The sequence below is a fragment of the Callospermophilus lateralis genome, chromosome X, assembly GCF_048772815.1.
Source record: "Callospermophilus lateralis isolate mCalLat2 chromosome X, mCalLat2.hap1, whole genome shotgun sequence".
Taxonomy (NCBI): Eukaryota; Metazoa; Chordata; class Mammalia; order Rodentia; family Sciuridae; genus Callospermophilus; species Callospermophilus lateralis.
The window spans coordinates 64,073,438-64,096,304 of NC_135325.1; the positions used below are offsets into that span (position 1 = coordinate 64,073,438).

A 22,867-nucleotide genomic window follows, 5' to 3' on the forward strand; every position below is an offset into this window, starting at 1 on the left:
CCTTTCATAAAACAGTAGAAGCAAGAATTAGAAGTCAAAGGTCATATAAGTATAAATGTCACAGAATGTAATTCTCGGAAAACAAGTGAGAAAAACAAAAAGATTTCAAAGTATATACTATAGAGAAATATATAAGGAAAAATACCTTTGGAAGATAAAATTCCCAGAAGGGTTAATTTTAAAAATATCCTAAATCAGCTTCAAGACATGGCTTTTCAATTTAAGAAAAATGTGTGGGAAACATGACAGATTTGTACATAATTTTAACAAAAGTGGGCTGGGGATGTGGCTCAAGCGGCAGCGCGCTCACCTGGCATGCGTGCAGCCCGGGTTCGATTCTCAGCACCACATACAAACAAAGATGTGTGTCCACCGAAAACTAATAAATAAGTAAATATTAAAAATATTCTCTCTCTCTCTCTCTCTCTCTCTCTCTCTCTCTCTCTCTAAAAAAAATTTTAACAAAAGTATACGAGCATTATATTGAAACATTTCAATGGGAGAGCACAGTGAACAGATAACATTTGGATTCAAGTACTCTTATATCTTGAGGGCAGCTCTGGCCATCTTTTAAAAAATCCATAACATACTATATTCTCAACACACATTAGCTAACTTAGGAAGTTCCAGAATGATCTTAATGCATTGCAAATTTATGGCTTCTATAATTTTGTAAGTTTACACATATAGATGTATATTATATACAGTTACTTATGTGTTTTAGTAAATATTTACATTATGTGCCAATAAAGAAAATAAAAAAGAATAATACCATGTACATATGAAACACAGCTATCTATCAACATAGATATCAATCTCACTTTCCAGAACACAGACAATACAAGATGTAACAAGACCCATGCAATTCACTGATAGAAGAACCCCTAACCTTAGAATCCCCTTTCTCTGAATTTATATGCAATTTGAAAAAACATGGTATCCTATTTTACAGAAAACTAGAAACAACAAAATAGAAAGGGCATTGGTGGTAGAAGTGGTCAATGGTAGGCACCCTGATATCACTAAATTAGAAATGTTCACTATACATTACTCAGGAGAAAATAAAAAGGAATACAAAATCAATATAAGAAATCAATAAATAGAAGTTTGAGCTTCTTTAATAAGGGTGAAAATAATCCCACATACATGAACAAGTTTTGAGCATTATTATTTTATTGCACAGTATAATAATTGATTTCTATAATGAAAATTATGAGTCAAAAAGTAAATGTTCAATTACTTTTCATATTTTTTACTGAAGAAAAGCACAAAACTATACACTTAAATAGTCCCACATAAAATTGTTGACAATAAGGAAAATTCATTGCCTGAGAGTTCCCAAAAATTTATTAAAGTTCACCAAAAGTTATAAGATCCAAAATTGACTAATACTTATTAGATGTAGGTAATTCCTATTGCAAATGCCTCGTTGTGAGAATGAAAAAAAAACATGTTACATATATCAATAAAAGGAGAATTTTCAGTGAGGAACTAACAAAGCAACACTACATAGGAAAAAATAAAATTTTAGTCACAATATTTGGTGTTCATAAAATTATCTTAGTTCTCAGAAATTCACATCTCTAAATCTCTTTTCCTTTTCCTATGCCTCATTCTTTGTTACCTTTTTTCTTTTCCCCATTATATTTATTTTTTGCTTGTATGTTTTCACCTTTTATTTTTATTTTGGAATTAAATTCTTAATACAGTGGAACTTGAGTTCTTTTGAAAGATAAAAATACTCTATTAAAATAATGAAGACAGATGTCTTCCAAGTTAGTACATATAGACCAGGCAAAATATGGAAGGAGGAATTTACTAACAAATGGTGAATTTACTAACAAATCCCTTTTCATCTGAGTGGAAAAGTTAACAAAATTGTGTTTGGATTTAGATTGGGAAGTCTGAGTTTATTTACTATTCTTATTCTCCTGGAATGGAATTAATAAATCTGTTTACAGAATTCCTTCTACCTTATATAATATTATACTTGTAATCCTACATTTGGAGTATAAATATCTGTATCTCCACAATCAGTATTCAAGGACAATCAAGTAAATCATGAGGGGAATATTGTAATAACAAATTGGAAATACAAAAGATAGCCCACAATGCAGCTGCCTGGGAAAGCTTTTCACTGTAATGTAATGCAAGATAAAGGGGGAAAAAAAGAAAATTACTATAGGAAAAAAACAGAGTTTGTACTTATAAAATGAGATCTCATCAATATGAAATATTTCCACATTACTTGTTAAAGGAACTAAACATTTTCCTCTGAAGTTTAGTACAGGTAATTTTAAGCAGTGCATTTAGAGCAATAAATAGATTTATAGTTCTTACACAAATCTGAGAATGATGGATTTTTTCCCTTAGAATTGGTGGCATAATTCCCTATTTGAAGGTGAGGATATCCTTCAGTCTTTAAGAAATATTTTCCAAAGAATTCTAAGTATCAAAAGATTTTTATCTCTAGGGTCTTTGAAGGTAATGGAACAGCAAAATAAACTTAAAAACAGAAGTCCTTTCTCTTCCCCAAATTACCCTATGTATGCCAAAGAAGAGAAAGTTGCTAATGGTTGAATCACTAAGGTTTCAAGACAAGAGGATTTGTAGCATGTTTAAACAAACATGAAAGGACCTATGCATTCAATCAAATCCGTGACTAGTTCTGTTAGATTTATCTCTTGCTTCCTCTCTATCACATTCTCATTGCTTTTCATGAATGTGTAACAGCTCTGATTTTTTTACAGCTGAACAACTATGGTTGTGATAATTTCCTCCATTGGGATTTCTGTCCCTCACTTGCTAACCATCAAAGTGTGTTCATTTTATTTAGAATGAAAAAGAATAGGTTTTCCTGAAAAGACAAAAATACTAAAGTCATAAATGCCTGAAGAAAAATTCAAACACAAAAACAACAAAAATAGGTACACAGAATTCCCTTGGAAAATGTTTTTTTCACTATCATTTGGGTGTTATGTCTAGATTAATTTGAGGATTAAAGGAAGCATAAGATCAATAAGCAATCTTAAATATATTTATTAGTTTAAAAACTGAAATATTTAAAAGGTATGTATATACTACAAATTTATTAAAGTTATTATTGTTATACCAGGGAAATGAAGTTGTTTATAAAGTTAGTGACTTCATGCCCTGAATTGTTTTCTCATATTAAACAAATGTCACTTGAAATAAACAGCTATAAATTTGAGTGTAAGACCTCAATACTTACCCTGACTACACTGAAGTCCAGCTTAGTTTCCTGTGCACACTGTAATATGAGCTGAAAGCAATTTTTACTTTGATTTGTCATTCCATTTTCATAATAACGCTGTAAAATCCTTTGTTGTTCTACAGTAAATACAGAACGTAGATTCATCTAAAAATAAAAGAAGATACTCTGAAAATTGGAATAAAAATTTGGTATGTGTAACATTTGTACACTTCTCTCTTTTTTTTTTTTTTTGATACAATTTCAGTGCTTCCAAGCTGCAAATTTGTTTAAATGAATCAATTGCCAGTAATGGGCAGTAATTTGTGTGCTGAAGGGGGACAGCTTCTCACTAAAATATATATATATATATATATATATATATATATATATATATATATATATATATATATATTATCTCTCTCTCTCTCTCTCTCTCTCTCACACACACACACACACACACACACACACACACTGGATTTGTTCATAAAAAGCACAAGCTTTAAAGACAAAAAAAAAAGAAAAGAAAAGAAAAGAAAAAAAGGAAAGCCCTTATCTGGCTAGTGTGCATAGGGGAAAAAAGGTTCTTTCACTGAAATAAATATTTATGGATAGTAAAGCCAGAGATGGTGGTAGACATATGTGGTCAATTATCAACAGGGACACTCACTGTTCTTTGTCAAGGGAGGCATCTGGCATATGTCTTAGAATCAGAAGCTGTGCTCTGGAACAAAAGGTTGCTTTTGCTTTTATTTTCCCCTCTTTTTGGGATAAAATGGTTCTTTTTATATATTATAACGAAAGCTCTTCTTAAAGCTTAAAAATAAATTGCAAAGTTTAGTAACTGTGAAAGTTTGGTCACTTTAGGCAACACTAACCAAAATAATTATTTTATAACTCTAATATGCAAATAAAAACCAAAATTCATACACATTTTAGTAAAAATAAACCATATAACAGTAATATTTAAATAACTGATACTCCTGAAACTAGACAAGTAAAAAAAAAAGGAGAAATAAAAGAAAATAGAAAACTTTATTTGTTCTTTTAGTAGAGAAGTATTTAATATCAATGGCAAAGAACTGTGAATCTTATAAATAAAAAGCAAGTCAAACTTTATTTTTTAATTAATTATGGCACTTCCTTTCTATAAAGAACACTTGCAATTTGATTAAAAGAATTTACCTCCTTGGGAAAAGCAATCATACTGAAATTGGTATTCCTAAAAAATTGGTAGAAAGAAATCTTTGCTCAAGGAAAGTGCTTTTTTTTTTTAATTAGGAAAACAGCAACAATACAAACATGATAAGATCAACCAAACAGTTTTTTTTTTCCTAGTATATTACATAAGGATACAACAAAACACCCTGACATGGAAATAAAAATTACTTCCCTTCTTCTCAATACTTTGAACAGTGAAGCCATCTAATAAGGAAATTATAGATTCATACAGCAATACATTGCAATTTACACCCCTGACTTTTTTTTCTTTCTCCAACAGATACTTCCCTAACAAAAGTTAAAAGATCTGATTAGAGAAAAATTTTATGTAATAGAAGGCACAGGAATGAGTTGAGGGTTTCTCTCTGAAACATTCGGAAACAGCAAGGCCTCCACTAATTTTCTGAAGACACAGAATAGTTACATTACTCCAAAAATTTCCCTTGTGTGGCCTCTTTGTAATAGATCTCTCCAGCCATCCCAGCTCTTAGCAACCAATGATCTATTCCTACAATTTTGACTTTTTGATAATACCATATGAATGTGACCTCATAGTATATAGTCATCTGAGCATAAATTCTTTCACTCAGCATAGTGACCTGAGATTATCTGTGTTGTTTGGTGTTATCAGCAGTTTGCTCCCTTTCATTGTATTTTTAAAAATATTTATTTCTTAGATTTAGGTGTGTATTTCATTATATAATGTGCCTGAATCCATTAAACCAAGAAAGGACATCTGGGCACTTTCAAGTACTTGGAAACTATGGATAAATCTGTTAGGAATATTTGCATAAAGTTTCATGTGTATAGGTAAGTAGTCATTTTCTTGAGTAAATACCTAGGAGTGGCATCACTGAGTCATATGCTAACTACATGTTTTAATTTATAAGATGATGAACTGTTTTTATTTTTATTTTTTAAAAATATTTTTAGTTATATATTGACACAATACCTTTATTTTATTTTCTGGATATAAAATTTTTATCAGAAATATAATAAGAAAATATTTCTTCCTTCTATGGTTTGTATTTTATTTACAATGTATTTCACAGAGTGTTTACTTTTTATAAAGCACATTTACTTTTATTTTCTTTTTATAGACTGTGCTTTTTTAATGGATTTTGTTCAAATTTGACTATTTTCCAACAGTTTCATTCCCATATGAAATATGGAATCATTTTGTCAATGCCTGCAAAAAATTCTGCTAGGATTATATTAGAGATTGTATTTACTGCATTGAATATAGATCGGGTTAGGAAGAATGGGCATTTTAACAATCTTAGTTCTTCTGATTCCTTAACATATCTAATTGTTTAGATTGTTGAGTTTTCACCAGATATTTATAGTTTTCAACACAGAGATTGATCCAACACATTCTGTTATATTTAGGGTCCTATGTATTTTTTTTGTTTGTTTGTTTGTTTGCAGGGTGCTCTTTTAAATGGTATTTTTAAAAGATCACCAATTGTTCATTCCTAGTTTATCAACATATAATTCATTTGGATATATTGAATTAATGTTCTGAAACTTTCCAAACTCACATATTGGTTCCAGAAGCTTTTGGTTTGGTTCTTTGGTATTTTCTACAGAATCAGGATATACACAAATAAAGATAGTCTTATTTCTTCTTTTCTCGTATCCATGCATTTTTTCCCCCTGTATGGTGCTTCACAGCACTAGCGAGGATCTACAGCTTCTTGTCTTAATAAGAGTGATCATTCTTGCCTTGTTCTTGATTTTTAGAGGGAGGGATTAATTTTTTCACTATTAAGTGTGATGTGAGCTATAGGTTTTTCAGAGTTGCCCTTTACCAGGTTAAGTTCCCTTTTATTTTTACTAAACCAAAAGTTTTTATTATTACTAGAGTTATCATTACCATGAGTGGATGGTAAATTTTGTTAAATTATTTTCCTTAATCTGTAGTGATTATTGTATAATTTCTGTTCTTTAATATTTTGATGTGATAATATATGCTAATTGATATTCAAATAGTGAAGCAACCTTTCATTCCTTCTCCTATTCCTGGAATAAACTTTACTTAGTGTTAATGAATTTTATTTTTATACATCACTTGAGTTGATTTGTAAATAGTTTGTTCAGGATTTTTTGATGTGTGGTACTGGGGATTAAATCCAGGGACATTTTATCAGTGAGCTACATACCCAACTCCTTTTTAAAATAAATAAATAAATATATATATATATATATATTTAGTTGTAGTTGGACGCAATACCTTTGTTTTATTTTATTTATATTTATGTGGTACTGAGGATTGAACCCAGGCCCTCACATGTGTTAGGCAAGCGTTCTACCACTGAGCCACAACCCCAGCCCCCCCCCCAAGTCCTTTTTAAAAATTTTATTGGGACAGGGTCTAAGTAGGCAAGGCTGCCCTCAAATACATAATCCTACTGCCATAGCCTTCTGAATTGTTATGATTAGAGGTGTGTGCCACCTTGCCCAACTTCTTCACAATTTTTAAAACTATATTTGTGAGGGATATTTTCCTATCATTTTCTTTTCGTGTACTGTATTTGGTACTAGAGTAATGAGTAGATTTCCTAATTATATATCCTAGAGAATATAATATAGAATTGCTACTTTTTTTTTCTTCAAATCTTTGTTATAAATCCCCAATGAAGTCATCTGAACATAAAGTTTTCTTTGCTGGAAAGTTTTAAATTACAAATCACTTCTGTATTATTCAAATTATTTCATATTGAGTGAGTTTTAATAGTTTGAATCTTTCAAGGAATTGACCCATTTCATATAAATTGCTGAATTTAAAGCTGTGAAATCGCTTATTAAACTTACTTATTATTTTTAAATGTCTGCAGGTTCTGTGATGATGTACCTGTTTCCTTCTTGATATTTTTAATTTGTTTCTTCTTATTTGTCAGCTTAGCAAGAAGTTTATGACCTACATTGATCTTCTGAAACAATTAGCTTTTAGCATCAATGATTTTTTTATATTTTTTGTCTGTTGTCATTTTTATTGATTTCTACACTTATGTTTAATTCCCTTCACTCTGCTTTGTTTAGATTGAATTTACTCTTCTTTTTCTATTTTCTTAAGATGGAAGCTTATATTGCTGATCTGAGCCCTTTCTTCTTTTTCAAATACAAGCAATAACTCATACAACTTTATTTCTAAGTACTGTTTTGACTGTCTTCTACAAATTTTGATAGAGTGTATTTTAATTGTCTTCCAGTTCAAAATATATTCTAACGCCCCTTGCTTGTTTCTTAATGAAAACTTTTAGGGATTTTCTAAGTATTTTTTCTGTTACTGATTTTTAGTTTAGTTTGGCTGTGATTAGAGCATGTACTTTGTATGATTAAAATATTTTAAATTATTAAAAGTTCATTTCATTATATAGCCCAGAACGTGTGTATGTGTAATTTTTTCTTTTTCTTTCTTTCATTCTTTTTTTTTTTTGTGAATGTTCAGAAAGGAATGTGTACTCTGCTGCTGTTGGGTGCACAGTTCAAAAACGTCAATTATGTCTTCTTGAATTAGGGTTGTTCAGATTACCTATATCCTTATTGATTTTCTGACTATATGTTCTATTAATTATTGAAAGAGGAATGGTTGTCTAACTGTAGATTTGCCTATTTCTATTTTCATTTCTATCAGTTTTTGCCAATATATTTTGAAGACCGATTGTTAGGCACATACACATTTAGAATTGTTATATCTTTTTGGTTATTTAACCATTTTTCTGTAATCATTAATAATACCCCCTCTTTATTCATAGTACTATTCCTTGTTTTCCATTTGACTATCAGATTTTATGTGTGTGTGTGTGTGTGTGTGTGTATACACACACAAATGCTCCAAGTTTGTTCTGATTGTTTCAATTATAATATTTTCAATGCTCTTAATTTCAACCTATGTCTTTCTTTATATTGCATACAATTGATTTAAAAAAAATCCAGCATGATGATGTCATTGTGTTTAGACAAGATATATTTAATATATATTAATATATTTATATTTAATATATTTAATATATTTAAATATATTTAATATATTTAATGTAATTACTGATATATTTGGATTTGTATACCATTTTATTAGTTGTCTTCTGCTTGACCGTCTGACATTTTTTTCTATCCTACCTTTTCCAACATTTTTCGAATTCTTTTTCAAATATTAATTTTAGTATTGTTATACTTCACTAACCTATATAGCTATTTTTTCATGTTATTTATTTATTTTTATTGGTTCTTTTTAGTTATACATGACAGTAGCATCATTTTGATATTAATTATACAAGCATGGAAAATATCTTATCCTAGTTAGGACTCCATTTTTGCATTTTTAAAGTGGTTGCTTTAGGGATTATATTACCCATACCTAATTTTTCCATTTTATGCAGTTAATATTTTATAACCTCAACTACAACCAGAATGGTCCTTTTATACTCTCCCCTTTATGTTATAGTTGTCATATGCATTACATTTTTAGGTACACTGTAAACCCCAATAGACAATTTTATTTTTTACTTTCAACAATTATATTTTTTTAGGGAACTTAAAAAATAATTTACTCAGACATTTACCATTTATTTTGCTCTTCTTTCATTCCTAATGTTTCATGTTCTCTTCTGGTATCAATTCCAAAGAACTTATTTTAACATTTTATAGATCTGTTGATGAAAGGTATTTTTTTTTTGTCATTCTTGTTGTTGCTGTTGTTTTTTTGTTTGTTTGTTTGTTTTTGTTTTTATTTTGCATGGTAAAATCTTTATGTTATCATCATTCTTGACATTTTCACTGGTTATAGGGTTTGGGGTTGACAACTCTTATTTCAGCAACTAAAAAATGTTTTCTACTATCTTTGGGCTCCATGATTTCTCATGAGCAATCTGAAATCATTCAGATGATTTTTTCTACAAATATTGTTTATCAGCCAGGAACAGTGGCACATGCCAGTAATGCCAGTGGCTTGGGAGGCCGAAACAGGAGGATCTCAAGTTCAAAGCCAGACTTAGCAAGGGTGAGGTGATAAGCAACTCAGTGAGACCCTGTCTCTAAATACAAAACATAGGGCTGGGGATGTGACTCAGTGGTCAAGAACCCCTGAATTCAATCCATAGTATCAAATTATATATATATATATATATATATATATATATATAATAAAATCATCTCTTGCTGTTTTCAACATATTTTTATCTTGGAGTTTCAGCAGTTTGACTCTGATGTACCTTAGCATTATTTGCTTTGAGTTTATATTGTTTCAAGCACTTTGATCTTCTTAAATCTGTCAATTTATTTTTCACCAAATTTGGAGATCTTCCATCCATTATTTGCCTAAAATATTTTTCCGCACAATGTTTATACCAATTTCCTCTGTTCTTCTGGAATATCAGTTATATGAATATTAGATTTTTATATTATCCCACAGGTCCTGAGGATCTGTTCATACTGTGCCATCCTTTTTCCCCTATTTCTCAAATTGGATCATTTATTTATCATAAAATCCACTGATTCATCTCACTGTCATCATCATTATGTTATTGAGAGCATACAGAAACTTCTTAAAATTTCAAATACTGGAATTTTTCAGCTCTGTAGTTTCCATGTGGTGCTATATTCTAGCTTGAATTACTTTGATAAGAACTTCTAACACTTTACCCTTTTCTAGGGTATTTATTTTCATCTTAGACAGCATAGTTATAACAGCTGCTTTAACATTTATAATTTGAACATCTGGGTCATCATATTAATGTTGGCACCTATTATTGAGTAAATTTAGATTGTATCTTGGTTCCTTTGAATATTATTTGTTAGAATCTCTGGACAAAGTTGGGGAAGTGCAATTTGGGGAAATACAGTTCACAGATAATCAATTTTGTCAGTTTTAGACTGTAATTTCCTTCTGCCTTCTGTGGACACGTCAGTTCAATTTTCAAATCTTTTGCTATGTTGCTTTGGGTCTATCCTCACACTAGTACCATATGAGTGTTTTTTTTTTTTTTTTCAATGTTAGTTCCATTTCCAAAGCCTTTGACATCCTGCTTTTGCTGTCTCACTCATGAGCAACTCAAGAGTAAGCCTGAGCTTTCTACCAGCTTATAGCCACTATTAAAAGATTCCCTTCTCCAGTTCTCTCCTTTCTGGGATTGTTCACATATTGTCCCCATGCAAGGATCACTTTTCTGGTCTTCTTGTTGATCCATTATCCACGAATTACAGCTCTGAAACTAGAGTCATTCTTGAGGAACAGTAGAAAAAAGAGGAAGGAAGACTTGGAGGAACAGAGAGAAAGACACAGAGAGAGACTGACTTAGAATTTCCTTTCATATTATTGAGACAGCAGGCTACTATTTCAGTTTCAGCCAGAAATGTACCACTATAAATTCCCATGGTTGGGATCATATGTTGCTTCAAAGCCTCAAGAGGGAGGATGGAACAAAACAGGGAAACTCATCCAATTATCACTGTTTTTCTAAATTCTGATGCCCTTCTACAATATGCCTGCTTTTATTTACATTTCAGATTCCACAGTCCGTTAATTTTTAAAATATTGGCCAGAGATTTTAGCTATGATCAGCAGAAAAAAGTTAGAAGTAAAATCTTAGAAGTAAAAGTCTAGCAATTAAAAAATTTAAATCACACTAAATTGTAAGGAATTTTATTCCAAGTCAAATTTAACCAATACTTATTTGACTTTTTCTAAAGACTAACATTCTGGGACTGAAATTGCTGGTTGGGAATCTAAGAAACAAAACACCCCACTGAACCATTTTTATTCCTCAGAAGTATTTTATAAATAAAAATATGAATAACTACAGTATTGAATGAATTAAACCTTTGAAATTTTTGCAATAAATGAAAGATATTAGAAAAAGAATTCCAGGAGTTTTCTTTTGGCTTTTAAATTTTCTTGATCAGGACAATGCGTGCATTATATGTAATCATGTATGTTCTGTTGTCTTTAAAATTTGGAGTGAAAATAATTGCAGTTTCTCAGGTCACCCCCATATTTTTATCTCTAATACATCTTTGGAGATTACTCATTCTGGGAAGCTAAAGTATATACCCCTACAATGATAAAATTTTATTTTTCATAACTATTACATAAAACTATTTTTCATATAATGATATTAGAGGGAAATACTTTTGAACTTCGGTATGCACTTGCTTGATATTTTAAGTAGAAAGTATGAAAAACTGTTAAACTGTCTTTTATAAGACCAGGAAATCATTATAAACATGATTTATTAAATGATATTCTAATAATCATGTAAGGATATATGTCCCTTTATTAAAAGGCTTTTGATTCTTACATATTCTTTTTTAACATTTGTCTCTCATTCTCCTTGTTATCTGCTATCATTTGTTATGCCTTCAGTAGCTTGCCTTTAGTGATTCCTTATTCCAGCTCACTCTTCTAATTTGCTGGGGTTTGTTGATTTTCATTGATCTATTTCATCTAATTTGCTTAAACATCAGAGATTTTTAGGAAAGGCCTGAGAAGCTCACCAGTGACTCTATCATTGGGGCCCCACCTTTAAGATTTTGAGTATTATTCCCTGATTTTGCTGGAAGCATTCCATACAAACAAGGGATTAATATTGTGTTTCTTTATGCCAGTGAAAGTTTATTGTAGTTTAATGAGTATTTTATTTTGCATGCTACTCTGAGTAATAATGGAATAGAAATTTCAAATAAAATCAGTCCCTTTATGCATGTGGATATGCAGTTGAGGTAAATTATATCTTATGACACTAATTATTTAATAATTTGAACAACCATAACCTCTTTTGCTTAATATTGAATTATTAAGGTAAATAAAAACATTGTATGAAGTATTAATTTATTCTCAACAATAGAGAAAAATGAATAAGGATGAAGCTGTAGAGTCTTAAGACTGTTGGACAGAAGGAACTTGCATATTATACACTTTGGGCATTCCATCACTTTTAGTATACCAATGACAGAGAAAGGAAGCCAGACATCCAAGTTCACCACTGTTGATCTTACAGAGGAAGAATTTTATTCTCAACTGTCTATATAATTAAGGATAATCTGCTTTGATTTATCTTAACCTGTTATGCAAAACTTAAGGTATGGCAGAAAGAGAAGTTCCTTAACTTATCTCATATACTATAAACTCCTTGAGGTCGGGAAGCAAATTTTCTTGTGTTTTATTCTCCAGCCTCTACAACAAGGCCTGGACAAAGTAAGAGTTCAAATGAACTTCAAAGTGTCATCTCCACTTGTGTTTCCTTAGAGTTTAAACAGAGTGTATATCACTAATTCAAAAATCTGAAATTCTCCACAATCTAAAACTGTTTGAATATCAATATGATACTCAAGTGGAAAATTCCATACCTGACCTCATGTAATGGATTAAAGTCAAAACACAGGTTCATTAAAATTGTAGGCTGGGTGTGGTGGCACAGGCAAGTAATCCAGTGATTTGGAAGTTTGAGGCAGGAAGATCACAAGATCAAAGCCTGTCTCAGCAACTTAGCAAGGTCCTATGCAACTTAGCAAGATCCTGACTCAAAATAATAAAAAGGGCTATGGATCTGACTCATGCAATTGAACACCATGGGTTCGACTCCTGGTAGAAAAAAAAAAGTAGAAAATTACATTCAGGCTTTGTGTATAAGGTGTATATGAAACATAAATAAATTTCCATTTTAGACTTGGGTCTCATCACCAAGAGAGCTCATTATGTATATACAGATATTTCAAATTTAAAAAAAATCAGAAATCCAAAAGACTTCTGATAAGCATTTCAGATAAAGAATATTCAACCTGCATTTCTCTCTTAAATGTTTTGTGAAATTCAACAGTGAAGTAGTTTGGCTCTTTAAAAGGAAAAAAAAATTCAAAATTCAATTCCTTTAATTAGACACAAAATATTCAGTTATATTCATTCTAAAGCAGTTTTTGGTAATTTCCATTCTTTTAAGAAACTGGTCAATTTTTTACATTGTTGAATTTAGAGGCACAATAATGCCGCAGTCTGGCTGGGCACAAAATTCCGAGCCACCACAAAGCCTTGTAGATTTAAAAAGCAACTCTTTATTCCAGAACTCTCACCGACACTCTCCCCACACTACTTGGGAATACACTCCCTCCAGCGGGCTCTGCGTACCAATTCTCTCAGAACCCCACGAGAACTCAACGGGAACTCTAAAGAAACGGGCGCCTGAGGCAGCAGGATATGCCCTAATCCTGGAGCAGCCCTATTCCCAGCGGGATCCACCCTAATCCTGGAGCCACCCTAATCCCTGAGCAGGGTCACCTTTCAAACCAAAATACAATGTGTCATTCCTACTTGGCTATGGCTCTCAGCACAATAATAGTAGTTTGAAATTATACACATAGTTCTATGTGCCATTTTCTTTTCTCTATGCAGTGTTTGTATTACAGTGTCCCTCAAAATCTAGCCATCCTGTCCTCCCTGAACTGGCTTCTCAACTCAGATTCCTAGGCAGTTTGAGCTCCTTTTCCCTGACCTATACCTTTTTGAAGTTCCTGAGGCAGTCAGTTGAGACACTCATACTATTTAAACATTGGTTTCCCATCTCTCAGAAATAAGTCCTGTACCACCTATGAACAAAGGTCTGAAATCTATTGTTTCCTATTTTGGTTTTTTTAAATATTTGAGATGAAAGATGAAATCTTATTTCCTAATACTTCATGATGGCTGTAAAAATAAGTTAAGGTGGCCTTTTAGAATGGTGGGGTGGGAACACATCAGGAGTTGTATATATTTGTATCTATTAAGCTTTATTACTTGTTAGTCTTGTAATTATAGCAGAGATAATTGACCTCTTGAACCTCAATTCATTCATCTGGAAAATGGGGCTAGAAAACTCCTACTTTTCTTTTCCTGATGTGTTATATTCATCAAAATACTTGCTAAAGTATAAGATACTATAAAAGGCTATTTGTGTTAATAGTTAACATTTATATAACCAACTGGTCCTTCCTACTGGGAACAATTATTTTCACAAACACCAATCCCCTCTGCATCATTTTTATATAAACTTCATAGTATTCTGCTATGGTAGCAAAAGGAAAAACAACCCCGTGACTCCATCTATGTGATGAGAATTTGATCTTTTAAAATGTTTAAGAATGCAAAAGTTAAGCACAACATCAATGGGAACAGTGTTCTCAGATATAAATGCTTCTGCAGAATTGTTTAATGTAAACTTAATATTGAAAATAAAAGATGACATATTAAACTAGGTAAAATTTATTAAAATAAATCTAATAAATGATGTTTTTATTTAAGAAAAACTTGATTAAATATACAATTACAAACTAATATTCAAACTTAATGAAATTTAAACATGTATAAAATAATTGCTATTGTAAATCTATGCTCAGAAGCTGACACTTTATCACTTAAGTTTAATGATCCTTGTCTTTACAAAAAGCTGTTCTATTCATCTACTTTAAAAGTAACTTGCCAGAATTTGGAGATATTGCAAAAATGAATTCCAGTATCTTCAAAGCATAAATTCTAGTGTGGATATCCTGTCTATTCAAATACCATGGAAGGATATTCATTATGTGTTTAGTGGGCTATAATTTACTGACAAGCATTGCACACATTTCTGATCCTTCTTTCCAAAGGTACAATTGGCCTCTATCACTTACATAGAATTATGATATGAGATACAAAAAACAAACCAGTAAATGACTTTCTCATGGCAAAAGAAAGTCTACACTGACTTAAATTTTAAAACCTTTGAAGATTCTATCAATTAATATTTATGTTCACCAGCTACATGAAAGCTTTACATATATTCACAGTGCCATGAACACAAGCTATAAGGCAATTTTATGTCCAGGTCTTCCACATACACACACCACATAAGCACACAACCATACATATATATTTACAGGAATACACATGATTTTATTGGTTCATCCCTAATGTGTAAATTCTAAAGAGAGTTATGTTTGTATGAAAGGAAAACTACATTAGCAAGAAAAAAATCCTAGATTTTAGAATGCTTCATTAATAATGATTTATTATCTTTTAATAACACTTGCTTTTATCACATATTAATGTTAAGATTAAAATAGCTATAAACTATAAATACCTTATGGTATACATAATATCAAAATTAATATCATTCAAAAGAAAAAAGATCAATTTCAAACAGATAATCAGTGATTCAAGCATAAACAGGACTTCAGCTGAATGACTGATTTTGCCATATCTTTAGTTCTGTTCTCATACAGAATGTATATGGCAGTTAATGACCAATGATTTATAGGATTTCTTGATAAACTACATATTACCTTGATTCATACATACTTGTTGATTAAATTGTATTGCCTTTTACATGTCTAACGCTAAAAAAATGTGCAAGTAAATCACTTTTACCTTTCAATAGTGAAGTGTTCACACTGCTACAAGCATCAACCACTAACTAATATTTCAGAATCTTGTAACTTACAGTCTAAATTAATGACTTTAAAATGTAGAATTCATTTTAATTTATTATTCAGGGAGGATTTATAAAATTTACCATAACCACACATTGGGACAGTGATTATAAATAAATTATTGATTATATCAAAATAATATATGTTCTTTTGATTTCACTCTATTCAGAATTTATTCTCATTAGCTCTCTCTCAACTTTTTTTCATTATCCACATAATTTCATCCACCCTCTCCTCCCACCATACTCCCAGAAAGAATTTTCATTTGTAGTTAAAATATATTTAAAAAGTTTAAAACCTATTTCTTCACTTAAACTAGACATTCTTTTAGTGATTCTTAAGTCAGATTTGCATAGTCTATATTAAGAGCTAAGGAGAATTTCATCTAGAAGCAAAGAGATGAATTCTCCAATTTTCTTATACCTCCTATTTCCAATTTTATAACAGTCTATATAAACCTAGGAGAAAAAAAAAATATTAAGAACACATCCTGCCCTTTAGGGGTTAGAGGAAGAGTCCCTCAAAGCACACCATCTAGTGGTGAGTAGGCAAATTATATAAACACAGATATGTAGTATAAACACAATATAAAAACAGACATATGTATTTAATTAATCAAATAGTGGAAGCATAAATTTGTCCTCACAAAGAAAACCATAGTTGGTAATGTAAATTAGTACAGCCATTATAAGCAAACAGTATGATGTTTCCTCAAAAAGTTAAAATTAGAACTAAAATATGAACCAGCAAACCCACTACGGGGTATATACTCCAAAGAAATGAAGTCAGTAGGTTGCAGAGATACCTGCACTTCCATGTACATTGCCACTTTACACTACTAAAGTTATGGTGGAATCAATATAAGTGTCCCTTAGTGGATAAATAGATAAAGGAAATGTAATATATACTCACTGCAATATTTAGCTTTTTTTTAAAAAAAAGGTAATCTGGTCATTTTCAAAAACATGTATGAAACTGGTGGACATTACACTGAGTAAAATATGCAAGGCAAAGGAAGATAAATACAGCATCATCTCATTAATATGTGGAATCTAAAAAATCTGAACTCTAGGAAACAGAGTAGAATGGTAGTTAACAGAGGCTGGGATTGGGTAGATACAAATCAAAAAGGATACAAAGTTTCAGTTATACAGGTGAAAAAAGTTTATGAGATCTATTTTACAACATGGTGACTATAGATAACAGCAATGTATTTCATAATTGAAAAATGCTAAGATAATACATTTTAAACGTTTTCACCACAAAATGCTAAGTATGTGAAGCAGTATATATGTTAATAGCTTAATTTAGTCATTCAACAATGTATACATATATCAAAACATCTCATATTGTATATAATAGACTATAATTTTGTAAACAAAATAAAAAATATGTTTAATTAAATAAAAACTGTTTATTTACTTAACAGCATCATATAGTACAACCCAAAATCTGATAACCACGGGCAAAGTCCTTTCTTTATTCTTCCTTTGAAAAATGGAAACAAAAATAAAATCTTTCCAGATCAACAAAATCTATCTTTGGGTCTCTGAGGCACTCTGCCTGAAGAGACTCAATTCTTATTCCATCAGATATCTTTCAGATGTTATGACCATAGTTTTGTCTTTGAACTTGGTAAAAATACTCTGGGTGTGAATGTGTTTCTGCTCATTTTGCTGTTTTCATTTTAAGACTGCTAGTGAACTACAAATTCAAATTGAAAATTGTTGTAAAATTTGAAGATCTCTGAAAATACATGCTTGGACTTCTAGGTATTGTTGGACCTCAGTTTGAGATATCCTGCCCTATGTGGTACCTGTGCCATTAAGAAAGAAATAATATATTATTGTCAAATTATAGGCTTATATATGTTTGAAGAATAGGATTAACACTAACCCCTAATAATTTTTTGGCACCGCACTTCTCTTGGCCAGTCATATTTATATCTAGTTATAAGACACAGAGGGAGATATTTTCATACAAATAACGTGCTCCAGGATCTTCCATTATAATTATATTCATTGGTGGTTATCAGATCAGGTCTGAATGTGTGGAATATATTTTGCAAAGTCTGATAATGGTCATACTCAGCAACGTTACTTTACCACTAATATTTAATTCAGGTAACCTAATATCCATTTTTAAAAAGATAATTAAAGCTACATAGGAACTACACTTTACCTGAAAATTGTGAAGACACACTTTGCACTACTGAGAAATCAGAACAAAGCATCTTCCAAAACAACCTTTTTCTCTCCAAATCACTTCTCTAAAAAGCTGCTGATATAAAAATGTATCACCACATGTATTTAACAATTTATTCATTTATTTATTATGTGTATACAGTATTCATGACAACTTTAATGTACCATATTTTGAACATAAACATTAAACCAATTTCAAAGAGGTCAAGAGAACCAAAAGAACAAAGGGGTTTGTCTTTACTTCTATTTAAAGCAGAAGGTTTGAAAGTGGGCAATGAACAGCTGGGATGGTTGTAATTAAGCAAAATACAACAGACACCAGAATGGCAATATGTAAATCAATGGTTGTGCAACTGATGTGATTCTGCAATCTGTATACGGGGTAAAAATGGGAGTTCATATCCCACTTGAATCAAAGTGTGAAATATGATATATCAAGAACTATGTAATGTTTTGAACAACCTACAATAAAAATTAATTTAAAAAAAAAGAGTGTTTTGATTTTGAGGACTTCAACTGCACTTACTAATTTTTATCAGAACTTGTTTTATTAAAAGTATCTAATGTTTATCAAACTTTTTAATGTCTAAATCAATCTGTCCACCTAGAATATTATACAACACAAGTTTACTAAATAAGGGCTTTTGAATATGATAATATTTTATATTGCATAGGACAATCCTGACTGTTTGGTAGGGCTACCAAACTAGCAAAATGCCAAAACTGGGAGGCTTTAACAACAGAAATGTATTGTCTTGCAGTTCTGAGGCTAGGAGTCTAAAATCAACATATTGGTAAGGTTTGTTCTTTTCAGGACTGTGAAGGAAAGATCTATTTCAGGCTCACTCCTTGATTTTTAGATGGCAGTCTAAATTTTCATATGGTGTTCTCCCAGTACACGTAACTGTACCCAAATGCACCCATTTTATAAGGACACTAGCCATATTAGTTTAGGAGCCACTCTAGTACAGTATGGCCTAATCTTAGTTTAACTAATTATATCTACAATGGCTTTATTTAAAAATAAGGTTTGATTCTGCAGTGCTCTAGGTTAGGGGTAGGACTTCAATATATGAATAGGGTGGGTGAACACAATGCAACCCACGGCATTAATTAACCACTTCAATAACAAGACTGGATGCTAACTTCCTTTATAAGCCAAAAAGGGTTTTAATTCCTGTATTAGCAGAATAATATCTCCCAAGGGATGTTTATGTCATAATTTCTAGAATCTGTGAATATTTAAGATACATGTAAAAACTGAATTAAGATTACAGTTGGGAGGGGCTTGGGCTGTGGCTCAGTGGTGGAGTGCCTTCCTTGAACATGTGAGGCACTAGGTTCAATCCTCAGTACAACATAAAAAATAAATAAATAAAGATATTGTGTTCATCTACAACTAAAAAAAAAAAGTATTTTTTAAAAAAAGATTACAGTTGGGATTAAAAGGGCTAATCAGGTAACCATAGATTATCTGAGTATGCTCAGCACAATCACAATTTTCCTTAAATGCAGAAGATAGAGGCAGAAGAGTTAGTGTGAGTGATAAAATATGAGACACTCTATAATCCATTGCTAGTTTTGAGGAGGAAGGAAGCCATGAGCCAAGGAAAGTGGGTAGATTCTAGAATTTGGGAAAGGCAAGGAAATAGATTCTTCCCTAAATTCTCAAGAAATGAATGCCTTGCTGACACACCGAATTAACCTGTTGAGCATCTTTAATATTTCTGACCAGCAAAATCATAAAATAATATTTTTTATATTGGAGGTCAAATCTAGGGGTGCCTTAATATAGAGCTATATCCTCTAAACCTTTTATTTTGTATTTTGAGATAGGGCTTTAGCTGGCCAAGGCTGGCCTTGAACTGGGGTTCTTCATGTCTCAGCATTCTGAGTTGCTGGAATTATAGGCATGCATTATGACACCCAGCTATAAAATAATAAAATTATGTTGTTTTAATTTACTAATTTTGTGGAAATATATAACAGGGGTAAGCATAATATAAACAGTTCCCCTTAAAGATATTCGTGATAGTGTCCCCAATCTGTCTCTATTCTTCCATGATACTCTTAAACAAGTCTAGTAATTAGGATAATTATTATTTCAATAATAAGGTTATTGCTGTCATTAAAACAAATGGACTCACCCAGAATCTTAACAATTTTGTCTACAACACAGGTATAGTTATTATCTCAGTGAGACAATGTTAACTCCAGAACAGAGCAGAGCTGATCCATACAGTCAGATAATATACAATGAAGAATAAATATGTTGATTACATATTTCTTTACACTTGTGAATACAGGCAAGAGGAAATTCAGTTTTTTTCTATGACCTACAGCTCTTAAAAATATAGGTTGTTAAAGAAATTGGATTTCATTTTATATCAGTGTTTTTCAGATTTTAATGGGCTTATGAATTACCTGGAGATCACAATAAAATGCAGATTCTGATTTGGCTGACTGGAGTAGGGTCAGGGATTTTTCAATTTCTAAGCACTTCTGAGATGATGCCTTTGTTGCCACTCCAGGGAGCACACTTTGAATAGCAACAATTTAATACATAAAGTAGAACCAAACACAAACAGAAAATTAAATTTGCTTCATATCACAATTAATACTGATTTAAAAAAAAATCTGTCTCTTCATAATGTATTTACTAGGGTTGGGAAATGGAGCCTCAAAATGACTTTCTACATAATTAACCATTTATTGATGATAGGAGTAATCTTAGAAATTCTAAATAAAAAAACTTGAATGGTTACTTTAATAACATACATATTCAAAAATAATTTCATGTGGGTATACTGTTGTCTTAGAATATTAGAGATGAGTCAAGGATGAGAAAGCTAATATCTAACATAATGCTTCCCACTAGTACAGAATATATTTCTTCTACCACATTTCACAATGCCCCAGGTCTCCTCCAATTGTTGCTGTTGAGGAAATTTCAACACAATAAATTGTTGGTCTATGAAAGGGCAAAGCTATTTGGGAAATGGGTCTCAGATAATTACTTTCTCAAATGGCACAGTTATTCCATCCATAAAACATACAACAGGTAGATCAACCTAACCAAATAAGAAAGTATTAAAGCAATAAATTAGTGTAGTAGGAAACATATAATCTTATAATCTATAGTTTCATAAAATTCAATGAAGAGATGGTTTTACTATTGGTTTGTTAGAAAATAGGGAAGAATATGGGTCTTTGTGCCTTATGCCATTGAAGCCATTGAAGGTTAACACAATGACCCCTTTTCCCCTAAAGCTCAGCAATATACACCTATATGTATATAAATTATATATTTATTTCTTCACTCTTGAGAGGAAAAAGATGTTAGGGAACAAACACACATGCACACACACACTCATACACACACACATACACTACACACTTGTTTTTAAGTTATGGTAGATCCCATTCCAACTCCATGACCTATTAACTAGTAGGCTAGCAGTCAAGTGTAGTCTCTAGAATGACACTTGCCTTTAAATCCTGGCTCTGCCTCTTAAAAGTTATATGATCTTGCATATGCAGCATACACAAATGCTTTTATACATGGGAAAATGTGTATGGGAGTCATGTAAGTCGCATGTTTGCATGGCTATTTTAAGAATGTTAAAAGAAATTGTCCCCCAATTCTATTGGAAGAGAGGCTAAGGAGCTGTCTTCCTGAATTTTTGCCACTCTGACAAATACCAGATTTAATGATTCTAAGGATTAACCTAATTAGACATGAGTATAGATGCAAACCAACAGGAGACCAACAAGGAACTTATTGTTGAAAATGTATTTACAGATGGCAGATGTAAAATATAGTGTTTCATTGAGTGACATGGTACAATCTCACATACTCAGTTGCAGTGTGCCTAGATCTCTGACTTAATACAAACAATTTGGCTACCAGCTGGCACAAGGTTGACTCTATTTGACAGATGGGTTTCAACTTATTCTTTAAGTTTTTGCAGACTAGAAAGTTTTCAGGGTGTCAGTGATAGTTTATGAATATGCTGTGCTCTTTGGCTCCTTGTTGTTCATGTGGCCCTGGGGATTTAACCCAGGATCTCACCTTGCCAGACAAGCAATCTACCACTGAATCACCTTCATTTCCCCAGATCTTCCAACTCCTTTCTTATACAGACTACTTTTTAAAGAATCATCACCTTTTATTTCCAAATGAGTATACCTAAATATAGTGTATTCAATGCAAGCATATGAGACCACTAATTTCAATTTAAGCTGGCTCCACCATAAAAACAAAATCAACAATTCAGATGTCCTGTATTCCATTGGGAATTATGCTGTATAAAAATATAATACCCTCCATACAGTACAATCTTAAAAGCAGAATAAATTGTTTTATAAAATGAATAATTTATACAAAATTGAAGAATGTTTTATATCAACACTGAATTTATTTTAATGAAATATTTAAAATAGATATAAATACACACCCTTGGCTAAGCTTAGAATTCTCTGGCTTTGTAGAAGTGTTAATGTGTTCATGGAAAACATAAACACACAATCACATCACACATTGAGCTGTGATTCTGGAGACATGTATTCTAGCTAAATATCCAACAAAATTCATTATATTACCTTGCTGAAGCATAGTTTTTCATGAGTCAAATAGACTCATGTGTAAGTCCTCAATGTGACATTTAGTAGCTTTATAGTATTGGGTAAGTCAATTGCTTTGAGTATCTGTCACATTTGTAAAATGGAAAATAATACTAGAAATTATCTCATAGGCAAGATGTGGGGTTTTGAATTGATAATGTGTATAAAGTTG

At 31.5% G+C, this 22,867-nt stretch overlaps 1 protein-coding gene across 1 annotated transcript in view; it reads right to left on the reverse strand.

Moving 5' to 3' along the window:
* Positions 1–3,379, reverse strand: part of Hdx (highly divergent homeobox) — an 89,638-nt gene extending 86,259 nt beyond the window's left edge. The window contains exon 1 of the mRNA XM_077107326.1: positions 3,233–3,379. Within this exon, the coding sequence (XP_076963441.1) occupies positions 3,233–3,379 (147 nt within the window). The remainder of the gene's footprint in view (positions 1–3,232) is intronic.
* Between the last annotated feature and the right edge of the window lie 19,488 nt (positions 3,380–22,867).